Source organism: Neoarius graeffei, chromosome 4 (genome assembly GCF_027579695.1).
Source record: "Neoarius graeffei isolate fNeoGra1 chromosome 4, fNeoGra1.pri, whole genome shotgun sequence".
Classification (NCBI taxonomy): domain Eukaryota; kingdom Metazoa; phylum Chordata; class Actinopteri; order Siluriformes; family Ariidae; genus Neoarius; species Neoarius graeffei.
Window position 1 is genome coordinate 115,498,284 of NC_083572.1, and position 25,952 is coordinate 115,524,235.

Consider the following 25,952-nt stretch of genomic DNA (forward strand, 5'->3'; position numbering starts at 1 on the left):
TATCCTGTGTAGTGCGCTACAGAGCGTGTAAAGGGCACTAGTTTATATCCCGTGTAGTGCGCTACAGAGTGTGTAAAGGGCACTAGTTTATATCCCGTGTAGTGCGCTACAGAGTGTGTAAAGGGCACTAGTTTATATCCCGTGTAGTGCGCTACAGAGTGTGTAAACGGCACTAGTTTATATCCTGTGTAGTGCGCTACAGAGTGTGTAAAGGGCACTAGTTTATATCCTGTGTAGTGCGCTACAGAGTGTGTAAAGGGCACTAGTTTATATCCTGTGTAGTGCGCTACAGAGTGTGTAAAGGGCACTAGTTTATATCCTGTGTAGTGCACTAGCATAGGAAGTAGAATCCCATTTGGGACTGAGCCACTGTTAGCCGAGTTGAACTTACCTTGATGTTTCCAGCAGAACGCAGTTAACCACCTCAAATCCCCCACAACGGATCAGATGGAACTGTGGGGGTAAAACCCTGTCAGAAAGAGTTTAATGGAAAGATGATTAGTAGAGTCGGAGAGCTCAGCTCATCAATCAGCAAAACTGCCGCACGGCTTCTTCTATTTCTCTCAATGTGTGGCGGATCGCGACCGAGACGCCCACAGCGACCCCTACTGGAGCTCCACACTCATCACAGCAGGGCAGAAAGGAGAATTAAACTAAAATAAAAATTCCACAATATCACCACACAAGTGAAGTGAACATTTGAGCACCAAACCTGATTGTTTCTTCCCCAGGCAATGGGCTACACTCAGGGCTATTTTCGTTCTGAAAGTGTGCAGTTCTTGTGTATCCTGTGCCACTGTTGACATTCTTCAGTCCTGTTTTTTCCTTTGCAATGTGATGATATCACCACAGCATCCTCCAACTTTAACAGTTTTAAACTTCCAAGTTCCCAGCTCAGAGTGATTTCAGAAGATAGCAAATCTTATGTCATGATTAGGGCTGTAACGATACACCCAACTCACAATTCGATTCGTATCACAATTTTTGACCCACGATTCGATACACCCACTTTTTTAAAAAATGTTTTTTTAAAGTAGTAAATTTGACTTATTAACATTTACTTACTTACATTAACTTAATAATTTAATAACAAATAATTCAGACCGCTGCAGACAATGAGTAATATGTATGCAAAAATGAACAAATGTATATCCAAAGATTGTTTTATTTCTCAAAATAATACTGTTGAAAGACATTCAACAAACTTTCATTCTGTATAACAAAATGCTACTCCATTGAATAAATGAAATATCTCCGTTTCATTCTGGGGAAGCAGAATTGCACTAGTGCTGCAAAAGTAAACAAATAACCAAATAAATAACGTTTCCCTTTTCTGTCACAAATGTGACCCCATTGAGTTAAAGTAAATGAAATATCTCCCTTCTATTCTGAGGTAGCATACTTGCACTAGTGCTAAACCAATAGTTAATATCTCAAAATAACATCTGTTCTGTATAACAAAATGCTACCCCAATGAGTAAATTAAACATTTCAGAGTTAGCAGACTTGCGCTATTGCTCTAAACCTGATTGGCTGATTTAAGAGATTTTGAAATCCTTTTTCAAAAACACCATCATGTCCACATTGTCTGGTGTGAGGCTTGCTCTTTGTGCTCTGACAATGTCTCCAGCAGTGGAGAACACTCTCTCACTGGGAACAGATGTGGCAGGTATTCCAAGAAAACGCTTGGCTAAGTGGGGAAACTGGTTTTCATTGTCTCGCCACCATACAAGTGGATTTGACTCCACTGAGAGGCTTTGCACTGATCTGTAATGTTGTACCTCCTCTTCCACCTCTAGACGGAAAGGCTTTGATGATGTTCCAAGATATGTTGGGAACATGTCTCCGAACAGTTCAGCTATTGGTGCTCTTTTCGCTGGAGGTGGACTGGCGCTGGTACTGCCACTGGCACTGCTGGTAGAGGCCTCCTCTGGTCCCTTATCTCTCTCCTCCTTGACAGTCTGGGCCTAAAACAAAAACATTTGAAGCATCATGTGTTAGATCAAATAAAGTAAATTTGAAATCATCCAATAATGTAAGAAAAGTTTCCAGTACAGCCAGTTGAATGAAAGCATCATGTGATAATTTGCATTTTAATGAAATTATTTATATCAATTCTAAAAGTGAAATACCTGAGCAGTCTGTGAAAAGTGTTCCAGAATCCTCTCTGTCAGGCTATTGAATGTTGAGGTTGTGGTGGTCTCATCCAGGAAAGGTAGAGATTTGAACCTAGGGTCAAGTGCAGTACTCACATGGAGAAAGTCTGTTAGGGCCTCATCTGTGTCTGGGTATCGGTCCTCAAAATCAGCTGTAATAGCAGTCTTCATTTCTTTAACTGTTGTTGAGTCTGAGCCAGTGTGCTTCATTGACATCAGAATTTTGTGTTTCAATGGCAGACTCACTGATATAGTGGGTGTCTGATCTGTGCTCATTAGGGTGGGGATTGTCTTCAGTGGTTTGAGCACCTGAACCACATCCTCTGCCAGCTTCACGTCTGCTTCAGTCAGAGTGACAATGTCCTTGAGATTTTTCTTCACGGTTCCATCCATGAGAGCTGCAAAAACAGCAGCCTGCTGCTCGAGGTACCGCTCGAGCATGTTGTGGCTCGAATTCCACCTTGTGATAACATCCTGCACCAGCTTATGCGATGGCAACTGCAGCATTTTTTGTTTGTCACTTAACACAGCAGCGGCTGAAGTGCTTTTGTGAAAAAACGTGACAATTTTCCTGACTCTGCAAAGGAGTCTGGAGACCTGGTTCACGGCCATTCCTTTCTGTGCAGCTAGATTTACTGTCTGGGCAAAGCATCTGATATGTGGAGAAAATCCGGCCATCTCAACAGTGTGGGTGCAATCAGTTAATTATTGAAATTAAGTGATCAATCTCGTTAAATCAGTCTCATTAAATTTTGAAGGTTAATAATTAAAATGAATCAATCCCATTGAATCATTTACTTTGACTCGTTTGAATTGAATCATACCATAGAATCAGTCTCATTCAGTGAATCATTTAGTGAATCGTTCAATGAATCGTTTAGTGAATCATTTGGTGAATCGTTCAATGAATCATTTAGTGAATCATACCATTAATCCTGGTGCTTAATAATAAATTACCAAACAGCTAAATTATGGTATATTTCCAAATTATTACAATCACTTACCACATTACATAACTTTTATATGCACCCTTTTGAATTCGAGGGAGATTGGGGACTTCATGTATATATTGTTGTTCACACAAATAAACACAGTTTGTTTAATAAATGAATTTATTATACAAAGATAAAAAGAAAAATAATAAATCAATATATACAAGCAGTGAGGGGTGTGTGTGTGTGTGTAGGACTTGACCATGTGTTTAGCCTCGTGTAGCTAACTACACGTGGTGGAGGCCTAGCTTGTTGGTAGCTAAACAAAAGAATGTTATCTAAACAGAACAAAGGATTAGCTCTGTGCTTAGCCTTGTATTGCTAGTGTGAGTTTGCTAAAGGCCCTATGGCCTAGCTAAAGTGTGTTTGTTAGGCCTGGTGAGGCCTACTGAGCACGTGTTGCTAAAGACAAGGGTATTAGCCGTAGCTAACTAAAGCTAGCTTGTGGATTTCTAGCTGAGGTGTGGTTTATCAGGCCTGATGGCCTGCTGAGCACATGGTAGGCCTTGATTAGTTTTGTGTTGCTAAGCAGACAAAGGGAAGCTGTAGCTAATCCACTAGCTCATAACCATACTGAGTCCACTGAAATCTTGAGATCAAGATGTATAACAAGAAAATTAAAGTGTTAGTCAGAGAGAAAAGCATGCACAACCTATCTATTAAACAATTGAGAGAACATAGAACCAAAATAAAACACGCTGCATGTCTAATAGTGTAATGAATAAACCTGGGTTTAAATTCACACTATTTCAAATAAAAGCAAATTCCTAAGACTATCCTAATTATGCCCAAATGCCAAAATCTTACTTAATCCTGCCTTTAGCAAGATATGAAGAACTATTCGCCGGTGTAGTTTCGGGCCTCGCCGTGGGAGCACGTGAGCCGCTCGTGATGGAGGCGCAGAAAACTTTCGGGTCCAGCGGAGCACTTGGGTGGTTCCCGTGGAAAGCAGAGGATTCTTGGTCCGAACCTCAGCGTTCGTGAGGAAAAGTCTCTGATCAGAATCAGATGCACAGCGCTTTTGAGTTAAAAAGGATTCAATCGCTTCTTAACTTTTAACTGCCTGGGCTGCAGTCGTGACGTCACTTCTAATGCAAGTAAACCGGTTGTAACTCAGGTTGAATTTAAAGATCGCGCGACTCGAGTTTACCTTTGCCAAGGGTAAGAAGCAAAATCGCGCTGAGTGATGGATCTTGCAAGAAAGAAGACGTCTGTTTGGGTGGAGAGCGCCTCTTTATACGTCCAGATTCATCGGAAGCCAGACGTGAGAGACAAAGATGGTGGAGCTTCCGCTTGGATTTATGCGTGCATGGCAGACTGATGTAGGTGATCCCACCCACGCGTGACGTAGGTCACACGGAAGTTGCCTGGGAATTGTAGTTCTGACACAAGATGGCGGCATGATACCTACAACAGCATTCGCGATATTCCTCGCATTGTCAGTGGTCACTGGCACCGGGAGGTCTGAGCTGATCTTCCATTCTGACATCGCCTGCGTCAGGATTTCTGTCAGGTGGCCACTTGTATGGCTCTCATACACCGGCCGTGTTTGAAGGACTGGGTTTGCGATTTGCCACTGGCCAGTGATGTAGTGAGCAGTTACTGTTAAGTAGCTGTGTGTAGCACGAGATGTCCACCCATCCGTTGTGATAGCAATAGAATCCGTGCACCTCAGTTCTTCCTCAATCCTCGTTTTAGTCTCTTGGAAAAGTTTCGGAAGCAGTTTCTGGGAAAAATGAGCTCGGCTTGGTATTTCGTAACGGGGCTCCAATTCCTTCATTAAATTTCGGAACCCCTCATCGTCGACCACAGAAAAGGGCCGCATATCCTTAGCCATAAATATTCCAATTGCCCTGGTTATTCTTTGAGCACGCTCCGAGTTAACTGGCAACTTCGAGTGGAATAGATCCGGCAAAGTGTGCTGCTGTTGCTGGGGTTTCTTAGGTCCACTTATATTAATTTCAGGATGGTGCCGTTGAATGTGCATCTGCATGTTCGTAGTGTTCCCCGTCACCTGCGGCAGCGTTTTAAAACACGTACGGCAAATTGTGCGTGTCTTGTCAACCACACGGTCACCATCCTTGTTCTCCACTGGATAGCCGAAATACTGCCACACTGCAGACCTAAACGGCCTTGGAGGGTCGGCAATTATAGGCCTGTCTGAACTAGCCATTGTGCAATGTGCACAGGTCTCACCCATGCTGTTGTTCGTAAAGCCAAACTTTTTGTCACATGACTGAAAGCTTGTCGCGTGACTCGCAGAAGATTGTCGCAGGTCGGCGAAAAAACAACTTACTAATAGATATAAAAAATAAAAGTAATTTAAGTAAGTTTAAAATGTAATTTAAATAAAAAGTAAAGTATTCATAAATTGAAGTTTGGAAGCACTAACACCTCTGTTTTTGGGCTGAGGAGAAGTTTGAAAGGGTGTACCGCGATTCTGCCTTCTTGTATCTCGACACGAATCGTGGCTCTGCGTATCGTGATTTCGATTTGCATATTGTTACAGCCCTAGTCATGATTGCTTCACCATTTCCACTCATACTAAAGTCTGTAGCTGACGTTCTCACACCAGATCAGTAAGTTAAACCAGAGTATCGTCTACTGGCAAAAACAGCAGTGCAACTGCTCTGTAAAAGAAATAACTACAGAATTCAAACATCACAGCCCTGTGTGTGGGAGAGAAAGGCATGGGACAATAACAAGGACCTAACAAGATACAGAATTATTATCATCATCAATCCATCTGAGGCCACTGATCCTGTACAGGGTCGCAGGCAATCTGCTGCCGAGTCTTATTACTGTGGCCTAGGGCAGCAGAAGCTCATTATTCTCATCTCATTATCTGTAGCCTCTTTATCCTGTTCTACAGGGTCGCAGGCGAGCTGGATCCTATCCCAGCTGACTACGGGCGAAAGGCGGGGTTCACCCTGGACAAGTCGCCAGGTCATCACAGGGCTGACACATAGACACAGACAACCATTCACACTCACATTCACACCTACGCTCAATTTAGAGTCACCAGTTAACCTAACCTGCGTGTCTTTGGACTGTGGGGGAAACCGGAGCACCCGGAGGAAACCCACGCGGACACGGGGAGAACATGCAAACTCCGCACAGAAAGGCCCTCCCCGGCCACGGGGCTCGAACCCGGACCTTCTTGCTGTGAGGCGACAGCGCTAACCACTACACCACCGTGCCGCCGTAGCAGAAGCTGGTTGTTATTATTAAGCATAGTATTAAATGCTGATAACAAGCAATATTTATATCATAGGAGTTCTCATAAAACCAGACAGATGTGATTAACTGTCAAAGAAAATCACACAAAAAATTTACGTGTCTAGAAGCTAAGATCTTCAGTGCTATCCAGCCTCAGCTGAAGACACCCCAGTCATAGGGTTTCCACTTATTCTTTATTGAAAAATATCATAAAATTTTTGAGTCAACAAAGAGCATGCTTTGTCTAATATTTTCGCACACATCATTTCATATGAATACAAAAAGTGTATACACTAAGGTATATAACTTTATCATCAGTAATTTCTCGCTTCCATTTTCAACCTTGTATTTTTCTCTTTCCCTTGTCATGGCTTCTTCATTTTCTCAAAGAACACTGTACTTCTTAGTTTAAAAAGACAGCAAAGGGTGATCATGCACTTTGGATCTGCCCGTTTTCTTATAAAATATTACTAATGACTTATGAAGCACTAGTGGTGGTGATATTAGATTAGATTAGATAGAACTTTATTGATCCCTTTGGGAGGGTTCCCTCAGGGAAATTAAAATTCCAGCAGCATCATTACAGATAAACAGAGAATAGAAAATAGAGAAAACTTCTAGATAAATTAAGTATTTACATCTCATTCTCATTATCTCTAGCCGCTTTATCCTTCTACAGGGTCGCAGGCAAGCTGGAGCCTATCCCAGCTGACTACGGGCGAAAGGCGGGGTTCACCCTGGACAAGTCGCCAGGTCATCACAGGGCTGACACATAGACACAGACAACCATTCACACTCACATTCACACCTACGGTCAATTTAGAGTCACCAGTTAACCTAACCTGCATGTCTTTGGACTGTGGGGGAAACCGGAGCACCCGGAGGAAACCCACGCGGACACGGAGAGAACATGCAAACTCCGCACAGAAAGGCCCTCGCCGGCCCCGGGGCTCGAACCCAGGACCTTCTTGCTGTGAGGCGACAGCGCTAACCACTACACCACCGTGCCGCCCAAGTATTTACATGTACAAAAAAAAAAAAAGGCCAGCAGGAGAGATATTGCACATTTATATTGCACATTGTCTAGTATTGCTTTTTGTCAGGCTAGGCTACTGCTCCTTCCCCTCTTCCCCCCCAGAGAGGAGTTGTACAGTCTGATGGCGTGAGGGACAAAGGAGTTTTTGAGTCTGTTCGTCCTGCACTTGGGAAGGAGCATTCTGTCACTGAACAGGCTCCTCTGGTTGCTGATGACGGTGTGCAGAGGGTGACTGGCCTCGTCCATGATGTTCAGTAGTTTGTCCATAGACCTCTTCTCTGCCACCGTCACCAGAGAGTCCAGCTTCATGCCGACCACAGAGCCGGCCCACCTGATCAGTTTGTCCAGCCTGGATGTGTCCTTCTTGGATGTGCTGCCCCCCCCCAGCACACCACAGTGTAAAACAGGACACTGGCGACCACAGACTGATAGAACATCCACAGGAGTTTCCTGCAGATGTTAAAGGACCGCAGCCTCCTCAGAAAGTATAGCCTGCTCTGTCCCTTCCTGTACAAGTGGTTGGTGTTGCAAGTCCAGTCCAGCTTGCTGTCCAGCCACAGTCTGAAGTACTTGTAGGAATCCACAGCCTCCACCTCGACTCCCTCCACTTTGGAGGACCAAACCATCAGTATCTTGGAACTTAAACTATTAGTTGACCAATACATTACATCCTGAAGTGTTACTGAGGATGAGAACAACCTATAACTCTCTCTGCATAAGTGTGTTTGGTAAATGGTTGGTAGGTTGGAAGACAGACAGAAAAATTATTTTACACACACACACACACAAATAGCACTATTGTTCAATGTGATTATTTTTAAATTTGTTTTGGCATTGCTCTTGAAAGTGTACATGTTTTATCCATGCTCTATAATTGCACAGAAATTGGAGATAACAATGTTTGTAATGGCTGTATGTTTTTGTTTTTATTTTACTGTTATAACAATGCTTACTGCTTTCTTGGCCAGGTCAGTCTTGAAAAAGCGATTTTCATCTGAGTTTTTACCTGGTTAAATAAAGGAGGAGGAGGAGGAGGATGACGATGATACACCACTGAAGGAAATGCCATTAAAACAGGCTGAGGGACATTAGTCCACTGAAGATTAAAATTAGAAGGTGTGTCAGTCTATGGAATCATTTCACATTAATGTCACTAATTGACTGCATGTATCTACAGCAGTAGGCTCGCTACAGTTAGTCCACAGCCTCACTTCATACCATTCTGTCCATTTTTCTTATGACCACTGTTTATGCCATTAGACTAATTTTCACAAAAATCCAAGATAATACAAAATAATACATTTGTTCCCACAAATACAATTATGTGGGTGCCAAAAATTAACCCTCATCAATTTTTTAAAAATCTTCGTAAGAGAGGCGAGCTTAGCTCCTCCAGCCCATTCATACGATCCGTCACTGGTTTCGCAGCACAGTACCTGAGTGAACTTCTGCTCTTTTATCAGTCCCCCCCAGGATTCCACGGGCCTTGTTTGTGATTGTTGTGGGCTAAAATGTCTGATGTTGCGGGGGGTTTTCCAAAAAAATTGCAATGAAAGTTGCGGTGTTTTTTAGGTTTTTGTTGCGATTACATTGCAGGAGGAAGTGAAAGTTGCGAGAAATTGTTGCGATTTTCTCTTTTTGTGATTAAAATTGAGGGATATGTTAAATATTAAGTTATTACTGAAAAACTATTGATTAAAAAAACAGACACTGAGAAATGGTCCTATAAACAACTTTACCAAATTTAAAAGATTACCAGGACTACAAAAATGCAGAAAAATAGGCTTTACTTATCCAAATGCACCTGTTGGTTCAAAAGTTAAAGTGCAGAGAACCTCACAGCACAACATGAAGTTACCTTAAAATATAATATAAATGCCTCAGCTTTCATGTAAGAAAAAAAAAAAACTATTAATACTAGTACTGTGTGCAGGCAGTCTCTCCTGAAGACTAAATTACAATAATTATAAACTAATAAAATAAATGGCTCAGGCTTCATAGAAGAAAAAAAAAAAACAATTGGAACAGAATCTCACAGTATGATGCTGAAGCTGCCAAACAATGGAAAATAAAATACCATTTTGGCAAAAATGTTGGCATCCATTAATTTCTTGTATTAAGTCAAAAATAATGTAAAGTGTGCACAGTCCTTCACTGTAAACATCACACACTTTCAGTAACAGAATTTAAGCCTATATAAACACTGACTCACACATGCTGCTTCTCTTGAACGTATACACGGAAGTAAGGTGGAAGGTAGTTTGTCAACGTCACCTCAAGACGACGCCAACGATTGGTCAAATTTGCGGGAAAGTTGCGATGATTGGATATAATTGCAACACCGCCCTGAATTCACGGGGATTGGTTGAATTTGCATTAATTTTGCAAATCGCAACATCGCGAAATCCTGGAGGGTCTGTTTTATGATCCACCACAATTGCACTCATTAAAAGCAGGGGCGATTTCTCAGAGATAACAAGGGAAGCCGAGCTTCCCCTAAAATTCTCTCCCCAAACTGCGGCATCTACGACGTTGAATTCTCATTAAAACAATAACTTGCATAACATAATATATGCCCAAGATTGTATTTATGTTCATAACTATCCTGAAACTTATTTGAGTGATGTCTGACGAACTTGCAGTTTGCTACGAGAATCACCTTTGCTGCCAGGCTGTAACCTTTCTTATTTCAATGGGCTCTATGGACTGGCAGCAGTGTTGCCAGATTGGGCGGTTTTAAGTGCATTTTGGCGGGTTTTGAACATATTTTGGGATGGAAAACGTCAGCAGTATCTGGCAACACTGACTGGCAGCCGGGTATCCATTGCAGTCTACGAGACGGCTCTGAACAGCCAATTTTGGCTAGTTGTTATTGGTTAAAATCAACAAAATCGTCACTTCCAGGGAAGCCGGGCTTCTCTGGGACTAAACGAGACAGTGGGAGGGACAAGAAGCTGGGCTGATGAAGGATTATTGGAGGTAGTGTTTGAAAGACATGAGGAGGGCGGTACTTCGGCGAGGAACACGGAAGTATGATCAGTCCCTAGCGGATGTCGAGAAAGTGTAGTCGTGTGCCAAAGTGCTGTCCGAATTTCTTTTCATATACAGTGGTGCTTGAAAGTTTGTGAACCCTTTAGAATTTTCTACATTTCTGCATAAATATGACCTAAAACATCATCAGATTTTCACACAAGTCCTAAAAGGAGATAAAGAGAACCCAGTTAAACAAATGAGACAAAAATATTATACTTGATCATTTATTTATTGAGGAAAATGATCCAATATTACATATCTGTGAGTGGCAAAAGTATGTGAACCTCTAGGATTAGCAGTTAATTTGAAGGTGAAATTAGAGTCAGGTGTTTTCAATCAATGGGACGACAATCAGGTGTGAGTGGGCACCCTGTTTTATTTAAAGAACAGGGATCTATCAAAGTCTGATCTTCACAACACGTTTGTGGAAGTGTATCATGGCACGAACAAAGGAGATTTCTGAGGACCTCAGAAAAAGCGTTGTTGATGCTCATCAGGCTGGAAAAGGTTACAAAACCATCTCTAAAGAGTTTGGACTCCACCAATCCACAGTCAGACAGATTGTGTACAAATGGAGGGAATTCAAGACCATTGTTACCCTCCCCAGGAGTGGTCGACCAACAAAGATCACTCCAAGAGCAAGGCGTGTAATAGTCTGTGAGGTCACAAAGGACCCCAGGGTAACTTCTAAGCAACTGAAGGCCTCTCTCACATTGGCTAATGTTAATGTTCATGAGTCCACCATCAGGGAACACTGAACAACAATGGTGTGCATGGCAGGGTTGCAAGGAGAAAGCCACTGCTCTCCAAAAAGAACATTGCTGCTCATCTGCAGTTTGCTAAAGATCACGTGACAAGCCAGAAGGCTATTGGAAAAATGTTTTGTGGACGGATGAGACCAAAATAGAACTTTTTGGTTTAAGTGAGAAGCGTTATGTTTGGAGAAAGGAAAACACTGCATTCCAGCATAAGAACCTTATCCCATCTGTGAAACATGGTGGTGGTAATATCATGGTTTGGGCCTGTTTTGCTGCATCTGGGCCAGGACGGCTTGCCATCATTGATGGAACAATGAATTCTAAAGGAAAATGTCAGGACATCTGTCCATGAACTGAATCTCAAGAGAAGGTGGGTCATGCAGCAAGCCAACGACCCTAAGCACCCAAGTCGTTCTACCAAAGAATGGTTAAAGAAGAATAAAGTTAATGTTTTGGAATGGCCAAGTCAAAGTCCTGACCTTAATCCAATGGAAATGTTGTGGAAGGACCTGAAGCGAGCAGTTCATGTGAGGAAACCCACCAACATCCCAGAGTTGAAGCTGTTCTGTATGGAGGAATGGGCTAAAATTCCTCCAAGCTGGTGTGCAGGACTGATCAACAGTTACCGCAAACGTTTATTTGCAGTTATTGCTGCACAAGGGGGTCACACCAGATACTGAAAGCAAAGGTTCACATACTTTTGCCACTCACAGAGATGTAATATTGGATGATTTTCCTCAATAAATAAATAAATAACCAAGTATCATATTTTTGTCTCATTTGTTTAACTGGGTTCTCTTTATCTACTTTTAGGACTTGTGTGAAAATCTGATGTTGTTTTAGGTCATATTTATGCAGAAATATAGAAAATTCTAAAGGGTTCACAAACTTTCAAGCACGACTGTAAACGTTCTTCTCATTGATGTCTCTGTACTCTGTAAATAAATGTAAATATTACTCGTTGTGCTCGTTAACTTTCATCCATTCTCTCAGTTTGATCATTCGTGAATTCACTCGTTTATTTCATTTGTAGTTCAATCTGGTTGTAGGCTAGCTTGAGCCTTATTGGGATCTGCAGTGCTAGCTGCTAACAGAAATTGGTGAAGTCTCTGGAAAGCACAACCAGCTGGTATGACAGGGTCACAGACCATTTTCTGGAAAAGGAGCGGAGGGCAGAATTTGTGTATAAATAGTGTTCATGTTCATGAATGTGAAGTGTGTATATTGTTCAGTAATGTTAAGAGAATGGTGGGCTCTGTGTTATAGGTTATACCTGGGTATAATATTCAAGGTTCTGTGTGTTGCATAGCCTACCTGGTTATGAATTTCCAGACTGTGTTGCAGATGTTGTTCAAGGATGTGTTGCACAGCTGGGTGTTGTGTTAAAGACTCTGTGTTGCATATCAGGGTATGATGTTCAAGGCTCTTCGTTGAATAGCCAGTGATTTTTGGATGTTTGATATTTTTGATTAAGGATATGAGGCACTAGCCTGGCAAGCCAGACTATAACATGAAATGTACAAGCAAAAATACTTTCTGCCACTAGGTAGGGCTGTTTAGTTCACTATGCTAATGGGGCACACCTTTCTATGCTTTGATATCTGGCCTACAGGTTTTACGATGAATGCGTAAAATGGGCTTCCCCTGTTTTAAAAACCAGCAGCCGCCACTGATCAAAAGGTGCCAGGCTCTTTGTTGGTACCTAGAATAATGAAGGCTACAGCATGGGACAGATCTTTCTCTTTCAAAGCCCCACAGTTATGAAAAAGTCTTCCAAGTAGCTTTTGGAACTCAGACACAGTCTGCGTTTAAGTCAGGCTGAAAAAATAAGCACACTTCTGGAGGGGTCAGGGGCACAGTAGTGTTTTTGTAAACTGGGATGTATGGATGTCCCCCCCCCCACTTTCTCACGTTCACTCGGGTTTGTTGATGGTGGAGTGGCTGATGCTTTATGTCCGAGGGCAATCTAATATCTGTGTTAGCTTCTGGCTCTGGGGCGGCACGGTGGTGTAGTGGTTAGCGCTGTCGCCTCACAGCAAGAAGGTCCGAGTTCGAGCCCCGTGGCCGGTGAGGGCCTTTCTGTGCGAAGTTTGCATGTTCTCCCCGTGCCCACGTGGGTTTCCCCCACAGTCCAAAGACATGCAGGTTAGGTTAACTGGTGACTCTAAATTGACCGTAGGTGTGAATGTGAATGGTTGTCTGTGTCTATGTGTCAGCCCTGTGATGACCTGGCGACTTGTCCAGGGTGTACCCCGCCTTTCGCCCGTAGTCAGCTGGGATAGGCTCCAGCTTGCCTGCAACCCTGTAGAACAGGATAAAGCAGCTAGAGATGAGATGAGCTTCTGGCTCTCACTTTTAGTTATGTTGTCATAGTTAGTCTCGCCGGAGTCCCTACTTGCATTCAGCACAAAACGTACACTGCTCTTAACCATTAGGTGACAATGAACATGCCCAACAAGCACTCACTCGCTGTGTGTCGAGTTACCCGCCACATTTAAGATCAGTGAAGTTGACCTCTCCTGATCTTTGGACCTACCTGATCCATCCTTATGCCTTACTTCTGACCAGAAAGTAATACAGAAGTGAGGGAACCCTGGGACATAAAGCAGCAGCCACTCCACCATCAACAAACCTGAGTGAACGAGTGAGAGCGGGGAGGCGACAGCATCCATACATCCCAGTTTACCAAAACACTCTATGGCCGAGGACCCTCCAGATCTACTCCTTTACCTAATAAAAAACTTTTAACCAAAGACTTGATTAAACAAATATGTTTGTCATTAAACACTGAGACTGTTTCTGAGTCCCGAACACTACTTGGAAGGCTGTTCCATAACTGTGGGGCTTTGTAAGAAAAGGCTCCACCCCCTGATGTAGCCTTCACTATGTGAGGTACCAACAGATAGCCTGCACCTTTTGATCTAAGTAGGCGTGGCGGGTCACAAAGGACCAAAAGTTCACTCAGATACTGTGGCACGAGACCATTCAGTGCTTTAAAAGGTCAACAGTAGTATTTTATAATGACTGAAATTTGGTTGGGAGCCAATGCAGTGTGGATAAGACAGGGGTGATGGGGTCATATCTTCTAGTTCCAGTTAGGACTCTTGCTGCTGCATTTTGAACTAACTGGAACTTGTTTATGCACCTATTGGACCATCCAGACAGTAAGGCATTATAATAATCCAACCTAGAGCTAACAAAAGCATGAACTAGTTTTTCGGCATCCTGTAGTGACATTATATTTCTTATCTTAACATTATTTCTGAGATGAAAGAAGACTGTCTTCATAATGTTATCTATACAAGTTTCAAACGAAAGCCTGGAGTCAATGATCACCCCAATGTCTTTTACTGCTGCACGTGAAGAAACAGAAAGGCCATCCAGAGTTACTGTGGAATCAAAAAACTTACTTCTAGCTGCATGTGGTCCGAGTACAAGTACTTCAGTCTTGTCAGAGTTAAGCAGAAGGAAGTTAATAAATATCCAGTGCCTGTCCTTTACACATTCCTCAGTTTTATTAAGCTGTTGTCTCTCATCTGACTTCGCAGAAACACAACTGTGTGTCATCAGAATAACAGTGGAAACTAATACCATGCTTATGAATAGTATGCAACACACAAATTGTTCTTGCTGGACCTGATCTGTTGAATTATTTCTGACATTGACATCTTTATCCTGTTTAGACTCTGAATTCACAGAATTTCTTCAAACTTCCTCTATGATTTTGTTCAGTGGATAGAAATACATATTACCCAGTGTCAAACCAAGAGGACTGAAATATCCAGTAGTTGTGAAAAAGACCATAAAGAGAAGTCATGTGCTCTCCTCGCAATGGAAATGTAAACACACAGTATTTTATCTTCCTGTTTAAAGGAGTGATTACCTCATTTTCCAAGTCAGTAATTTCATATTTCAGATAAACTATCCACAAAAAGCTTATCTCCATCAGATATTTTGTCAAAATACCAGACATCCATTTCACTTTTCCATTTATAAAAACTATTACAGTGCTATGACAATTATTTAATTTCTTTGATATATTGGCATCCTAAAGCTTTCTTTTCATCATTGTTTCGATCAAACAGTCATATACCTGGTCAAATCCTGACTTCTTAATCAACAAAATACACAATTTCTTTTAGATCATGCCTATCCAAGAATACAACAACTATTCACTATGCTGCCTTGGAATTATAGGAATCTGAGAAGAGATTTCATCTCGTGTCTTACATTCTCAATATGTTCAACTGTAATTATAATTTAAAACAACGCTTTCTTTCATGAGTGACCTGAAATGGGTTGGACCAGTACACTATTTTCCAGACTGTCTAAAAGTTCATTGTGATGAAAACCCCACTTCCCATTCTACTACATACAATACAGCTTTTTTCTTCTCCAATTATGACTAGTACATATATCTTTTGTTATTATTATTTTTTAAAATCTATTTTTGGGAAATGTTTTGCTTGAAAAGTCTTCTTGGGGTCTCTTTCTTTAAAATAAATACCCCTTGCTTTGAAAATTTTTTTTTTTTACTGCAGTGAAATCAATACATTTGTCTGGAGCCACATGGGAAGGGACATGGAGAGGACAAAAAAAACCTCACAAGCTCTCGCAAAGGTTTACGTGTTGGTCAGTGTATTTCCAGATCAGTTCAACAACATGGGAACCACAACAGTGGAGCACACACAACAGTAGAAGAGGTTCACAGATTTTTGAGATTGGCCTCAAACATAAAGACATGAAATCCACTCTATAGATCCATTTGTGTGTTTTCATGGTATTCAAGCTGATCGTTAACGCTGCCACTTAGTAAGTGAAGCATTCTGTTGTATCTGAAATGACTTCTGCATATGGTGATGTCATGTGCATACAGTCTTGCAAGAGATAGTGTGATGAGTCACAATCTAGATCCCTTAAATGCTGATAATGCATCTGAATAGGGCGGCACGGTGGTGTAGTGGTTAGTACGGTCACCTCACAGCAAGGAGGTTCCGGGTTTGAACCCAGCGGCCGGCGAGGGTCTTTCTGTGTGGAGTTTGCATGTTCTCCCCGTGTCTGCGTGGGTTTCCTTCGGGTGCTCCGGTTTCCCCCACAATCCAAAAGACATGCAGTTAGGTTAACGTGGGGCGGCCTTAGGCTGAAGTGCCCTTGAGTGAGGTACTGAACCCCTGACTGCTCCCCGGGTGCTCTAGTGTGGCTGCCCACTGCTCTGTGTGTGCTTCTGATGGGTTAAATGCAGAGGATGAATTTCACTGTGCTTGAAGTGTGCATGTGACAAAGGTTTCTTCTTCTTAAAAAGAATTTTGAAAATACTACAGCTTATGCTTGTAAAACAGTAGGAAACTCCAAGTCAAGTATTTTAACTCCAGCATTAACTCTAGCATTTTAGAATTGCTTAAACTTTGAGCTGTTTCACAATCAGGATATACTTTTCAGTTCTACAATAGTCCAAAAATCAAATCCTCAGATTTTTGTGTTTCTCTGGTGCCAAAGAAATAACCTTCTGAGATGGAAATTAACTGGGCAAAATTTCAGAGCTACACGTCATGTACTGGGCATATTACTTGTGGTGAGAACAGGACACCCACTTTCTTATAGTCCACAAGAGTCTTCTTCTTGTGGCTACTTAGGGGTCACCACAGCGGCTCATCATGATCTGCATATTTGATTTGACATAGGTGTTTACACCAGATGCCCTTCCTGACATAACCCTCCCCAATCTATCCAGACTTGGGACTGGCACCAAGTATGCACTGGCTTGTGCAACCCCAGTGGCTTGGTATTTTACCTAATCTGCATGTCTTTGAACTGTAGGAGAAAACCCACGTAGACAGAGGGTGAACATGCAAGCTCCACAAAGAAAGGACCCCAGTGGTCGTAAGGTTCGAACCCGGAACCTTCTTGCTGTGAAGCGGCAGTGATAACCACTGCACCACCCTTATAGTCCACAAGAGTAAGGTATACAAAGTGAAAAACCATTGAAATGTATGTGATTTTAAGTAAAAATTTTCAAGTCCTAGGCAGCGATGTTTGTACACAGTGGTGACCGTAATAACAACTGAAATGGGGATGATCCCTGTGGCTTTCCAGAGAGGACACTTTCTGATGGACTCATGTTTCAACCACATGTGAAGCTCTGCTGCAGATATGTCTCACATCTGTGTCAGGTCCTGGGGTTTGTTTGTTTAAAAAAAAAAAACCCAAACACCTCACTTTACTGTGCCACAACAGAGTATTCTGCTTCAAAAGAAACAATATTTTCTTAAAAATAATTTACAACCTCATTATATGATGAGTCTTTTCCCGAAAGGACATTTTTGATGGACAAAGGATACTGTTGGAGGCACTTAGTTTACAAAAAAAAAAAGTAACTTTGACAAATATCTTTCTATTGTGAATGACAGTACTGTGTACATCCCAAAGTAAAACAGAGTCAGTGCTAAGTTTTTGTGGGAGTTTCGTTGGACTGTGGTAGGAAAAAAAATTTAACCCTCTGGGGTCTGAGGGTACTTTCTAGCACTATAATGATTTTGGCATACTCTGATTTTGTTGTCAATTTCAACAAAGCTAAGCAGTATTTTCAAAATCATATGACTTTTGTATTCAACACAAGTTCAGCTACAATAATATCTATATAGTCTGTACCTCATGATTGTACTTTTTAAAAAAAATAACAAATGAAGATGTAAAAAGCATTGTTAGAACCAGGGCTTTGAACCGGTTCAAGGAACGAAAACGAAAACCAGGAACTTTTTCTATTTCACATGGAACAGAAACGAAACCAGAAACTTTATTATTTTTTATGTTCCGGAACAGAAACGCTTATTAAAAATAATGGTAACCGGTTAATACCGGTTTTTATTTCGTTCCTCAAAGTTTCTGTAGCCTACAAATAGTAATTCTTCTCCTGCGCAAGTTTCTATGACCCGCTGGGGTTCACTTCCTGTGTGACGTTCGCTGATTGAATGGAGAGAGCGGGAAGGTGGACTACTAGTGAGTAAGTGCATTACTGAGTGTCTGAGCAAAGAAGAGCCTGAACGATGCAACCGCCCTATTGGCTGTTTGTAAAAATGTATCAATTGTTGCCCTTCCCACGGGAATCATCGCGGGCTCGAGAGACGAGACCTGACGAGTTAGTTCGTTGGTAGCAGAACAAAATGTCTGGACACAAATCGGGTTTTCAGAAAAGGAAAGAAAATAAACGGAGGGTCAAAAATACAAAAAAGGAGGCAGAAAATGCAAAACGAGTTTTAAGGTAGGACAAATGGTTACTTTTCTGAGGCAGCCCGCCGTGGCTGCCTGCAGGCTTATTTATTATAGCCCATTTAGTTAAAATAGTTGATATAAAATGTTTATAGTTATGTGATGGTTGTCCTGATTTAGACTGGTTTTTTTTGGGGGGGGTTGCGCGATGTTGCACCCGGGTCCAGATTAGGGCAGAACCGGCCCTGGCTACATTTCAGGTGTAGTTTGTTTTATGTATGTATGTACTTGCATAGATGTGTACTTGGTCTTCCAATATGGCGCCTAACAAAATCTCGCGGCACGGTGACATCATGCGGTAGCCCTGTATAGGGCCTGACTAGCCTTTGGTAACACACTAAACGAATTATCTTTCATTTTTGGCACTTTTTCTGTTTGTGTAGATGGGAAGACATACTGAGAATCCAAATCACCAACATTTGAAATAATTGTTTTGAATTATTTCTTGTCTTATTTAATGAAGGTTGTAATAGAATTAGCCTACATTTGGCTTAAGCTGGATGAGACAGACATACTTTTATAGCCATTTGTTAAACCGCTGACAGGGAACGTAATTAACCGTTCCGGGAACAAAATGTTTTTGTTCTAACCGGTTCGGGAACGTCTATTTAATGGTGGAACCCAAAACCGGAAACGTTAAAATTCTGTTTCTGTTCGGAACGAACCAATAGGAAAAAAATTCCGGTTCAAAGCCCTGGTTAGAACCGTGTTGGAATGTGTGAAAAAACATGACCTTACCCATTGTGACACAGTTTTGATTGCTTGAGGTGATTTTGTTCAGTCTTAGAAATGGATCAAGCACAAAAACTTAAATCTGCTCCATTGATTTGGACAATCAACTGGCCAAAAAAAAAAAAAATTGTCCTATTATTTTGGGATAAAGGGTTGGCAGTAGGAGGGGTATTCAATGAAAAGGGTAAAAAAATTACATTCCGTTCAATGAGAAGAGTGAAAACCCCTCCCACATTCTTGTTGTGCGGCGACCGCGCTAACCACTAGGGCGGCCTGGTGGTGTAGTGTCTAGCACGGTCGCCTCACAGCAAGAAGGTTCCGGGTTCGAACCCAGCGGCTGGCGAGGGCCTTTCTGTGTGGAGTTTGCATGTTCTCCCTGTGTCTGTGTGGGTTTCCTCCGGGTGCTCCGGTTTCCCCCACAGTCCAAAGACATGCAGTTAGGTTAACGTGGGGCGGCCTTGGGCTGAGGTGCCCTTGAGCGAGGTACCGAACCCCTGACTGCTCCCCAGGCGCTCTGGTGTGGCTGCCCACTGCTCTGTGTGCGCACGCGCGTGTTCACTGCTTCAGACGGGTTAAATGCAGAGGATGAATTTCACTGTGCTTGAAGTGTGCATGTGACGAATAAAGATTTCTTCTTCTTCACTGCCAACTCTTAATCCCATCAGGTCAAGTGATCAAAACGGTTCGACACAAGGGGTAAGGTCATGCTTTTTCACACATTCCAACATGGTTCTAAAACTGCTTTTTACAACAGCTTTATTTATCTGGTATTTGATTTTATTTTGGTATTTGACTCTATTCAGTGAGTCTTGAAATTAATTCTTGTACTATTTTACTCAGTTGAAAGCCACAATCAACTCTGTTACTTTGTTACACAATTACTCTGTAACTTTACTCCAACTCCAAATTTTACTCCCTAAACTCAAAGCAGAGCAAAATTAACTATTTTTGAGGAAAATACTTTTAACTCTGGAAAAACTGCTGTCATTTTTCCTGTGTCTGCACGACAGATGAACCGATCTGCTCATCAGAAACGGAAGAAATATTTACACTTACTCGAGCTGATCTTCGGCTGGATCGGGGCCAAGTTTAAAAAAAAAAAGTCACCGCTCATCATCAGTGTCGCAATTCTCAAGACTGAATTGAATTGCTGTCCTGATTCATGAATTGATTCGCTGTCTTGAATCATCCAAAGCGCATAAAATCCACAGACCATCTCGTAACAAGTTTTACCCTCCAAATAGCCTAAACTTTGGCTGACAGATTTTTTCCTGTTTATGGTGGGCCTTCCCACCACGGAAGAGAAACCAATCGAAACCAAAAGAATGAAAATGATTACCATGCCGTTACCATGTGAATAGTCTTTTATGAATGTATAAGTGGACGCTCAGCGCTCCGACTCTGGTATGACTGAGTAAGGTGACAAGTTTTATGTTTCATCTAATTTAGGCAATTTAAAAACTATAATATTATTCGTCAGTGGGCACACAGGAAAGTGTAAAGTTTGTGTCAATATGTTTATCATGCTTGAATGATAAAAACTCAGATATTTACCTAAATAAATGACTTACTCATTCTAAACCTGCCGAGCTTCACTGGCAAAGCTCTCGACCCCAGAGGGTTAAGTAGTAAAATCTAAGCATAACAATTAAAGCAGAATCAGGCTTGTAGTACTTGAGTCCAGGACTTGGACTCGAATCCAACTCATGCCCTAATTTTAATGACTTGGATTTGAGCACTGATGACTCGGACTCCTACATTAACTGCATTTGGACTCAAATTGGAGATGAGGACTCAGATTTTTTCTTTATTTTTTGTAACATACCATAATAATAATTTGGCATAAGATATTTATATCCACATTAATTTTTGTACGAATTGCATGCAAGAGAGTGTGTTCCACCCGCGCACCTTGGCGCGTGCATCAGATAGACTCTCGGGCACGGTCCGGACAGCGTACGCGTCAAGTGGACTCTTGCGTGGGGGCGTTGTGGCTCAGGTGGTTAAGGCGCCATACCATGAATGCGGGCGACCCGGGTTCGATTCCGGCCCGAGGTCATTTCCCGATCCCTTCCCGTCTCTCTCTCTCTCTCCCGCTCATTTCCTGTCGCTACACTGTCCTATCCAATAAAGGTGCAAAAAGCCCCAAAAAAAATATCTTTAAAAAGTGGACTCTTGCGCATGCACCGTAAATAAGTTCACATAAAGGCAGCAACAGCCACCATCAAATAATGCGGCTGGAGTCTTGTTCTTGGACTCGACTCAATAGTGGACTCGACTCAAAATTTTCTTTAAATGACTTGGACTTGACTCAGACTTGAACACTGGGGACTCGAGAGTGGACTCGGACTTGAGGTTTAATGACTCGACTACAACACTAAATAGAATTAAATTAAAATGACCACAAGGTCAAAACTGAGCCTCATTTGACTCTTACAAAACATAAGAACTTTAGAGACCTTACTACTGTAGGTAGGGCTGGTGTGTCCCTGTAAAATACACACAGACAGAGGACCTAGTTAGTTGGTGTTATTCAAAAAGACTACCATGATTGTGATACAGCCCATTTAGGGGTGTGCACTCACTATTTCAGAAATGTAGGAGGTGCATAAATGCCATTTACTGTACATGCATTTAGCCTCCACTTCAGCCCCGTTTCCATGTTACTGAACTGACCCAGAAGTGCAGTGACCTAAATGAATTACTGATTCAAGTTTTTGCAAGATTTTGCAAACATACATCTTTTTTCCCCCCCTCCATACCCTTTACATTTGTTAGGGTGGCTTAGTGTTCGAATACATTTTGGGGCCACATTAGCAAGAACAAACAAAACATTTGATAAAGTGGTTAAATGTGGTTAATTTACTTACAATAGGCATTTTGAATGAAACTAGTTAATTATCACACTTTTTGCTGAAAATTGTAGCATGCCCTCATTCTCAGGTGTGTAAATGTGCTTGTGTTGCTGAAAATTTCTGTCCGTCCGGAAATTCTTCCCACACTCCGAACAGTGATATTTTTTCTCTCCAGTGTGAATGCGCTGGTGTTTTCTGAGATTACTCAGGGTAGTGAAATTCTTAGCACACTGTGAGCAGTAATACGGCTTCTCTCCCGTGTGAACGCGTTGGTGTATTTGGAGAGTACAATTTTGTCTAAAACTCTTCCCACACACCAGGCAGCTAAACGGTTTAACTCCCGTGTGAATGCGCTGGTGTTTTTGTAGATTACTCCTCTGTGTAAAATTCATACCACACTCTGTGCAGTGATACGGCTTCTCTCCCGTATGAACTCGCAGGTGATTTTCGAGTAGACGTCTCTCACTAAAACTCTTCTCACAATATGAACACTGATGTGGTTTCTCTCCTGCATGAATGAGTTGGTGTCGCTGAAGGTGACTCTGGCAGGTAAATTTCTTACCACACAGCGAGCATTGATACGGCTTCTCTCCTGTGTGAATGCGTTGGTGTCGAGTCACATGACTCCTTTGGCTGAATTTCTTCCCACATTGTGAGCAGTGATACGGCTTCTCTCCTGTGTGAATCCGTTGATGTTGTCTGAGATAAGTCTTCCGACTGAAACTTTTCCCACACAGTGAGCAGTGGTGAATTACTTTTTGCACTCGTCTGCAAGATATCTTGGAGTGGAAGGTATCAGAGATTTGTTCACTACTGCAGCTCTCCACGGGTTCCAGATCCTCACATTTAATCTCTTCTGACGTCATCATAGTTGAAACTCTTGATATTCTTGTGGAGGAAAATTTGATGATGATGTGTCGGAAAGATGACAACAGGAGGAGACAGGACACCACTCAAATCTGGATTTAAAAAAAAAAAAAAAGTAAAAATATTGATTAAATATTTTAACCAAATAAGCCATTTTGTAATAAGTTGAAAATCAGAGCTACAAAACAACTTTTCTGTCTAGAAACTGACTGCCATGTTCTTGAGGGAATGTGAACAGCACTAGGGAAAGATCTTGTGTTGGTGATGCTGCGTTAGTCATATCTGCCTGAAACACTTCTCAGACAGATACTATCCTTACACCATACTGCCAACCATCATCTCCCTTTATAACTCCTGATATTTTCTATATATTCTGGGAACACGGAGTATTGAGACAAAAATATACTCTGGATGGGACACCATTCCATGGGAACTGCTCCTTAGTGCATCTGCTATAATTTAAATGTTGTCCAAATTAGGGTTTCCCCCCGCCCATTTCTTCTTACCAACTTCCATACACAACTTAACTCTCCTCCATCATATGACAACTACCAACCAGGGAGGGTGAACAAGGGAAAAACACATGCTTCCCCGAAGATACATAAAGCCAACCTCAGTAGCTTTATGGACTGTTGCTCATGCAGTGTTACAGGGCAGCATAACATACTCGAAGAATAGAGCCATCTGCCCTCTTCTGTACTCAAGCTCTGTGATGGGGACCCAGGAGAACTGCTGCCAAAGCAGCGCATCGCTCCTCACATGGCCACTCCCATAGTGTTGAAGAAACAGTGGCGCTTCAGCACCATTGTTTTGGAAAACCCAAGACAGCGTGGCTATGGGGCAGAGCCTGCTGATCACGCACAGGTGGAGCAGAATAATTGATGCCTTAATTCACCCTTCTCAAGCAGCCAGGGGAGTATAAAAAGGAACCACAACAGGCCCCATGTCTGCTGCATAAACTTGCCCCTTCCGAAAACATGGAAGCTTACCTCTACACGTTTGAGCAGATGGTGTGTAGAGAGGGTTGGCCCTAAGAGGAATGGTCCCAGGCTCTGGCTCCCCTCCTCACCAGGGAGGCCCATCTGGCCTACTTCAGCCTCCCACCAGCTGTAGTAGATGATTACCCACTCCTAAAAGAACAGATCCTGGGGTGCTGTGGGCTCTCCATCTGCCAGGCCGCAACAGAGTTCCACCACTGGGTGTAACGGGCAGATGTCAACCCCCATAGCCAGAAGAACTCGCTGCCAAGAGCCACCAAACTCAGTGATGCAGGTCATGGAGTGGGTCACCATGGACTGGTTTCTCCAGGCAATACCCCCAGAAGCATGCATGGCCATCTGGATGAGGGTGCCTAAGACCCCCACCAAGCTAGTGGGAGCCCCTGCAGTGTTTCCCCTAGAAAATGTTTGAAGGTGCGGTGGCAAGACTGTGCTCAGACGTCCCACCCCAGTACGAGGATACGGGAGCATTCTGAGAAATTTTTTGACAAAACACACTCTAAAATGGTGACCCTTTGTAAGGGAATAAATGAATAAACCTAGTCTTGAAAGACTAGGTAATTAACACAACAAAGACTATGAGTGGCAGAATTGGTTGATATTAAAGTAGCCACAGAATACTTGCCATGGTCAATGTGGTAAAGCCAAGGTTTGTATCTGGGCTTGTCAACCCATGTAGGGTCCCAGCCCGTGGCCCTGTGTTTGCCCTTCTTTTGGCTGCTCTCCTCTCTCTCTTCCCTCTTTTCACATTCTCTTTCCTGTTCTGGCAGTCTGCTTTGCTCTCCTGCTTGATTACTGCTACCTGCCTAAAATGTTCATATTTTCAAAACATTTACATGTACATTTTGAAATTAACGTGGTTTTGATCATTTCTGATCTGATATGGCATTTCGCAGATGATCACACACACCCACTGACGTTCGGAAAAAGGGCTGTGTTTAAAAACTCGCGTCGGTGTTGTACTTTCTGCAAGTGTGTATGCTTGAATTAGGGATGGACATCACATAACCAATAGCCTAGATTAATCGATAATTGACCATTAAGAATTTCGTTAAGAAGAATGACGTTCATGTTCATCGACAAAAATGAATAGCCTATAGGTTGTTGCGTTGTGCAAGTCTTCAAACAATGAATTTCGCTGTCTGTCACAGACAAACATTTGGCCGTACCCTGGCTTCAGTTACCTACGAGCTTCCGTAGCGTAGGTCAATCGCTTAAAAATCAACATGAAGCAGCACGGCAAAGTGTGGCGTGGGACCATTTTTAAATGTCCAAGTTTACTGTCATCACTATAATGGAGCGTATAGATACAATTCATCCACAACAAAAATGATGTAGCCCACCATTTGAACAGCGCGCACCGGAGCCTTGTAAAATGACAGTGGCGGTTCATCTCAATTCCAACTACCGACTCGGTGTTAGACTACGGACAAGAAGGAGCTGGAACATCTCATAGTAAAACTAAGATAGTTAAATACAAACGTTATGGCTTTGGTTCTAAAAACACACCGAAGAGGGTCTGAAGTTTCGATATTTAGTGTATAGGCTATCAGATAGAACCTGTGGTTTGTATCCAAGGATGGCTTGCAAACCGCAAGATCTAGAGTAAAACTAAAATATCTAAAAATAATTGATTACAAAGACGTGTTTTTATTATGCAAATAAATCGAAGAGGGTCTGAAATATTGATCTTAAGAGTATTTAGGCTTATCTGTAAATAGGATGATGGCGTCGTCCGTTCACCTATATAAACACCGACCGCTATGGGATACAATACGGCCGACGCCGGCCGCCATGGAATCTAATGGGATAAATTATAGCAATAATTATGATTACTTTAATATAAAGATGTTAATTATTATTCGATTATTCATCATTAATTCTCCCGACAATCGGCGAAGAAAACGTAGGCAAGGCAAGTTTATTTATATAGCACATTTCATACACAGTGGCAGTTCAATGTGCTTTACAGAAGTAAAAGCAAAACAGTAAAACAATAGAGAATAAAATTACATAAAATAAATGGGAAGAAATATAATA

At 42.1% G+C, this 25,952-nt stretch overlaps 1 protein-coding gene across 1 annotated transcript; it reads right to left on the minus strand.

Moving 5' to 3' along the window:
• Positions 1–1,476: 1,476 nt before the first annotated feature.
• Positions 1,477–2,902, minus strand: LOC132885536 (E3 SUMO-protein ligase ZBED1-like). Its single transcript, XM_060920291.1, has 2 exons — positions 2,133–2,902; positions 1,477–1,967 (listed from the first exon to the last, which is right to left on the minus strand). The coding sequence occupies exons 1-2, from the start codon at positions 2,832–2,834 to the stop codon at positions 1,539–1,541; spliced, it is 1,131 nt and encodes a 376-aa protein (XP_060776274.1). The 5' UTR covers positions 2,835–2,902; the 3' UTR covers positions 1,477–1,538.
• Between the last annotated feature and the right edge of the window lie 23,050 nt (positions 2,903–25,952).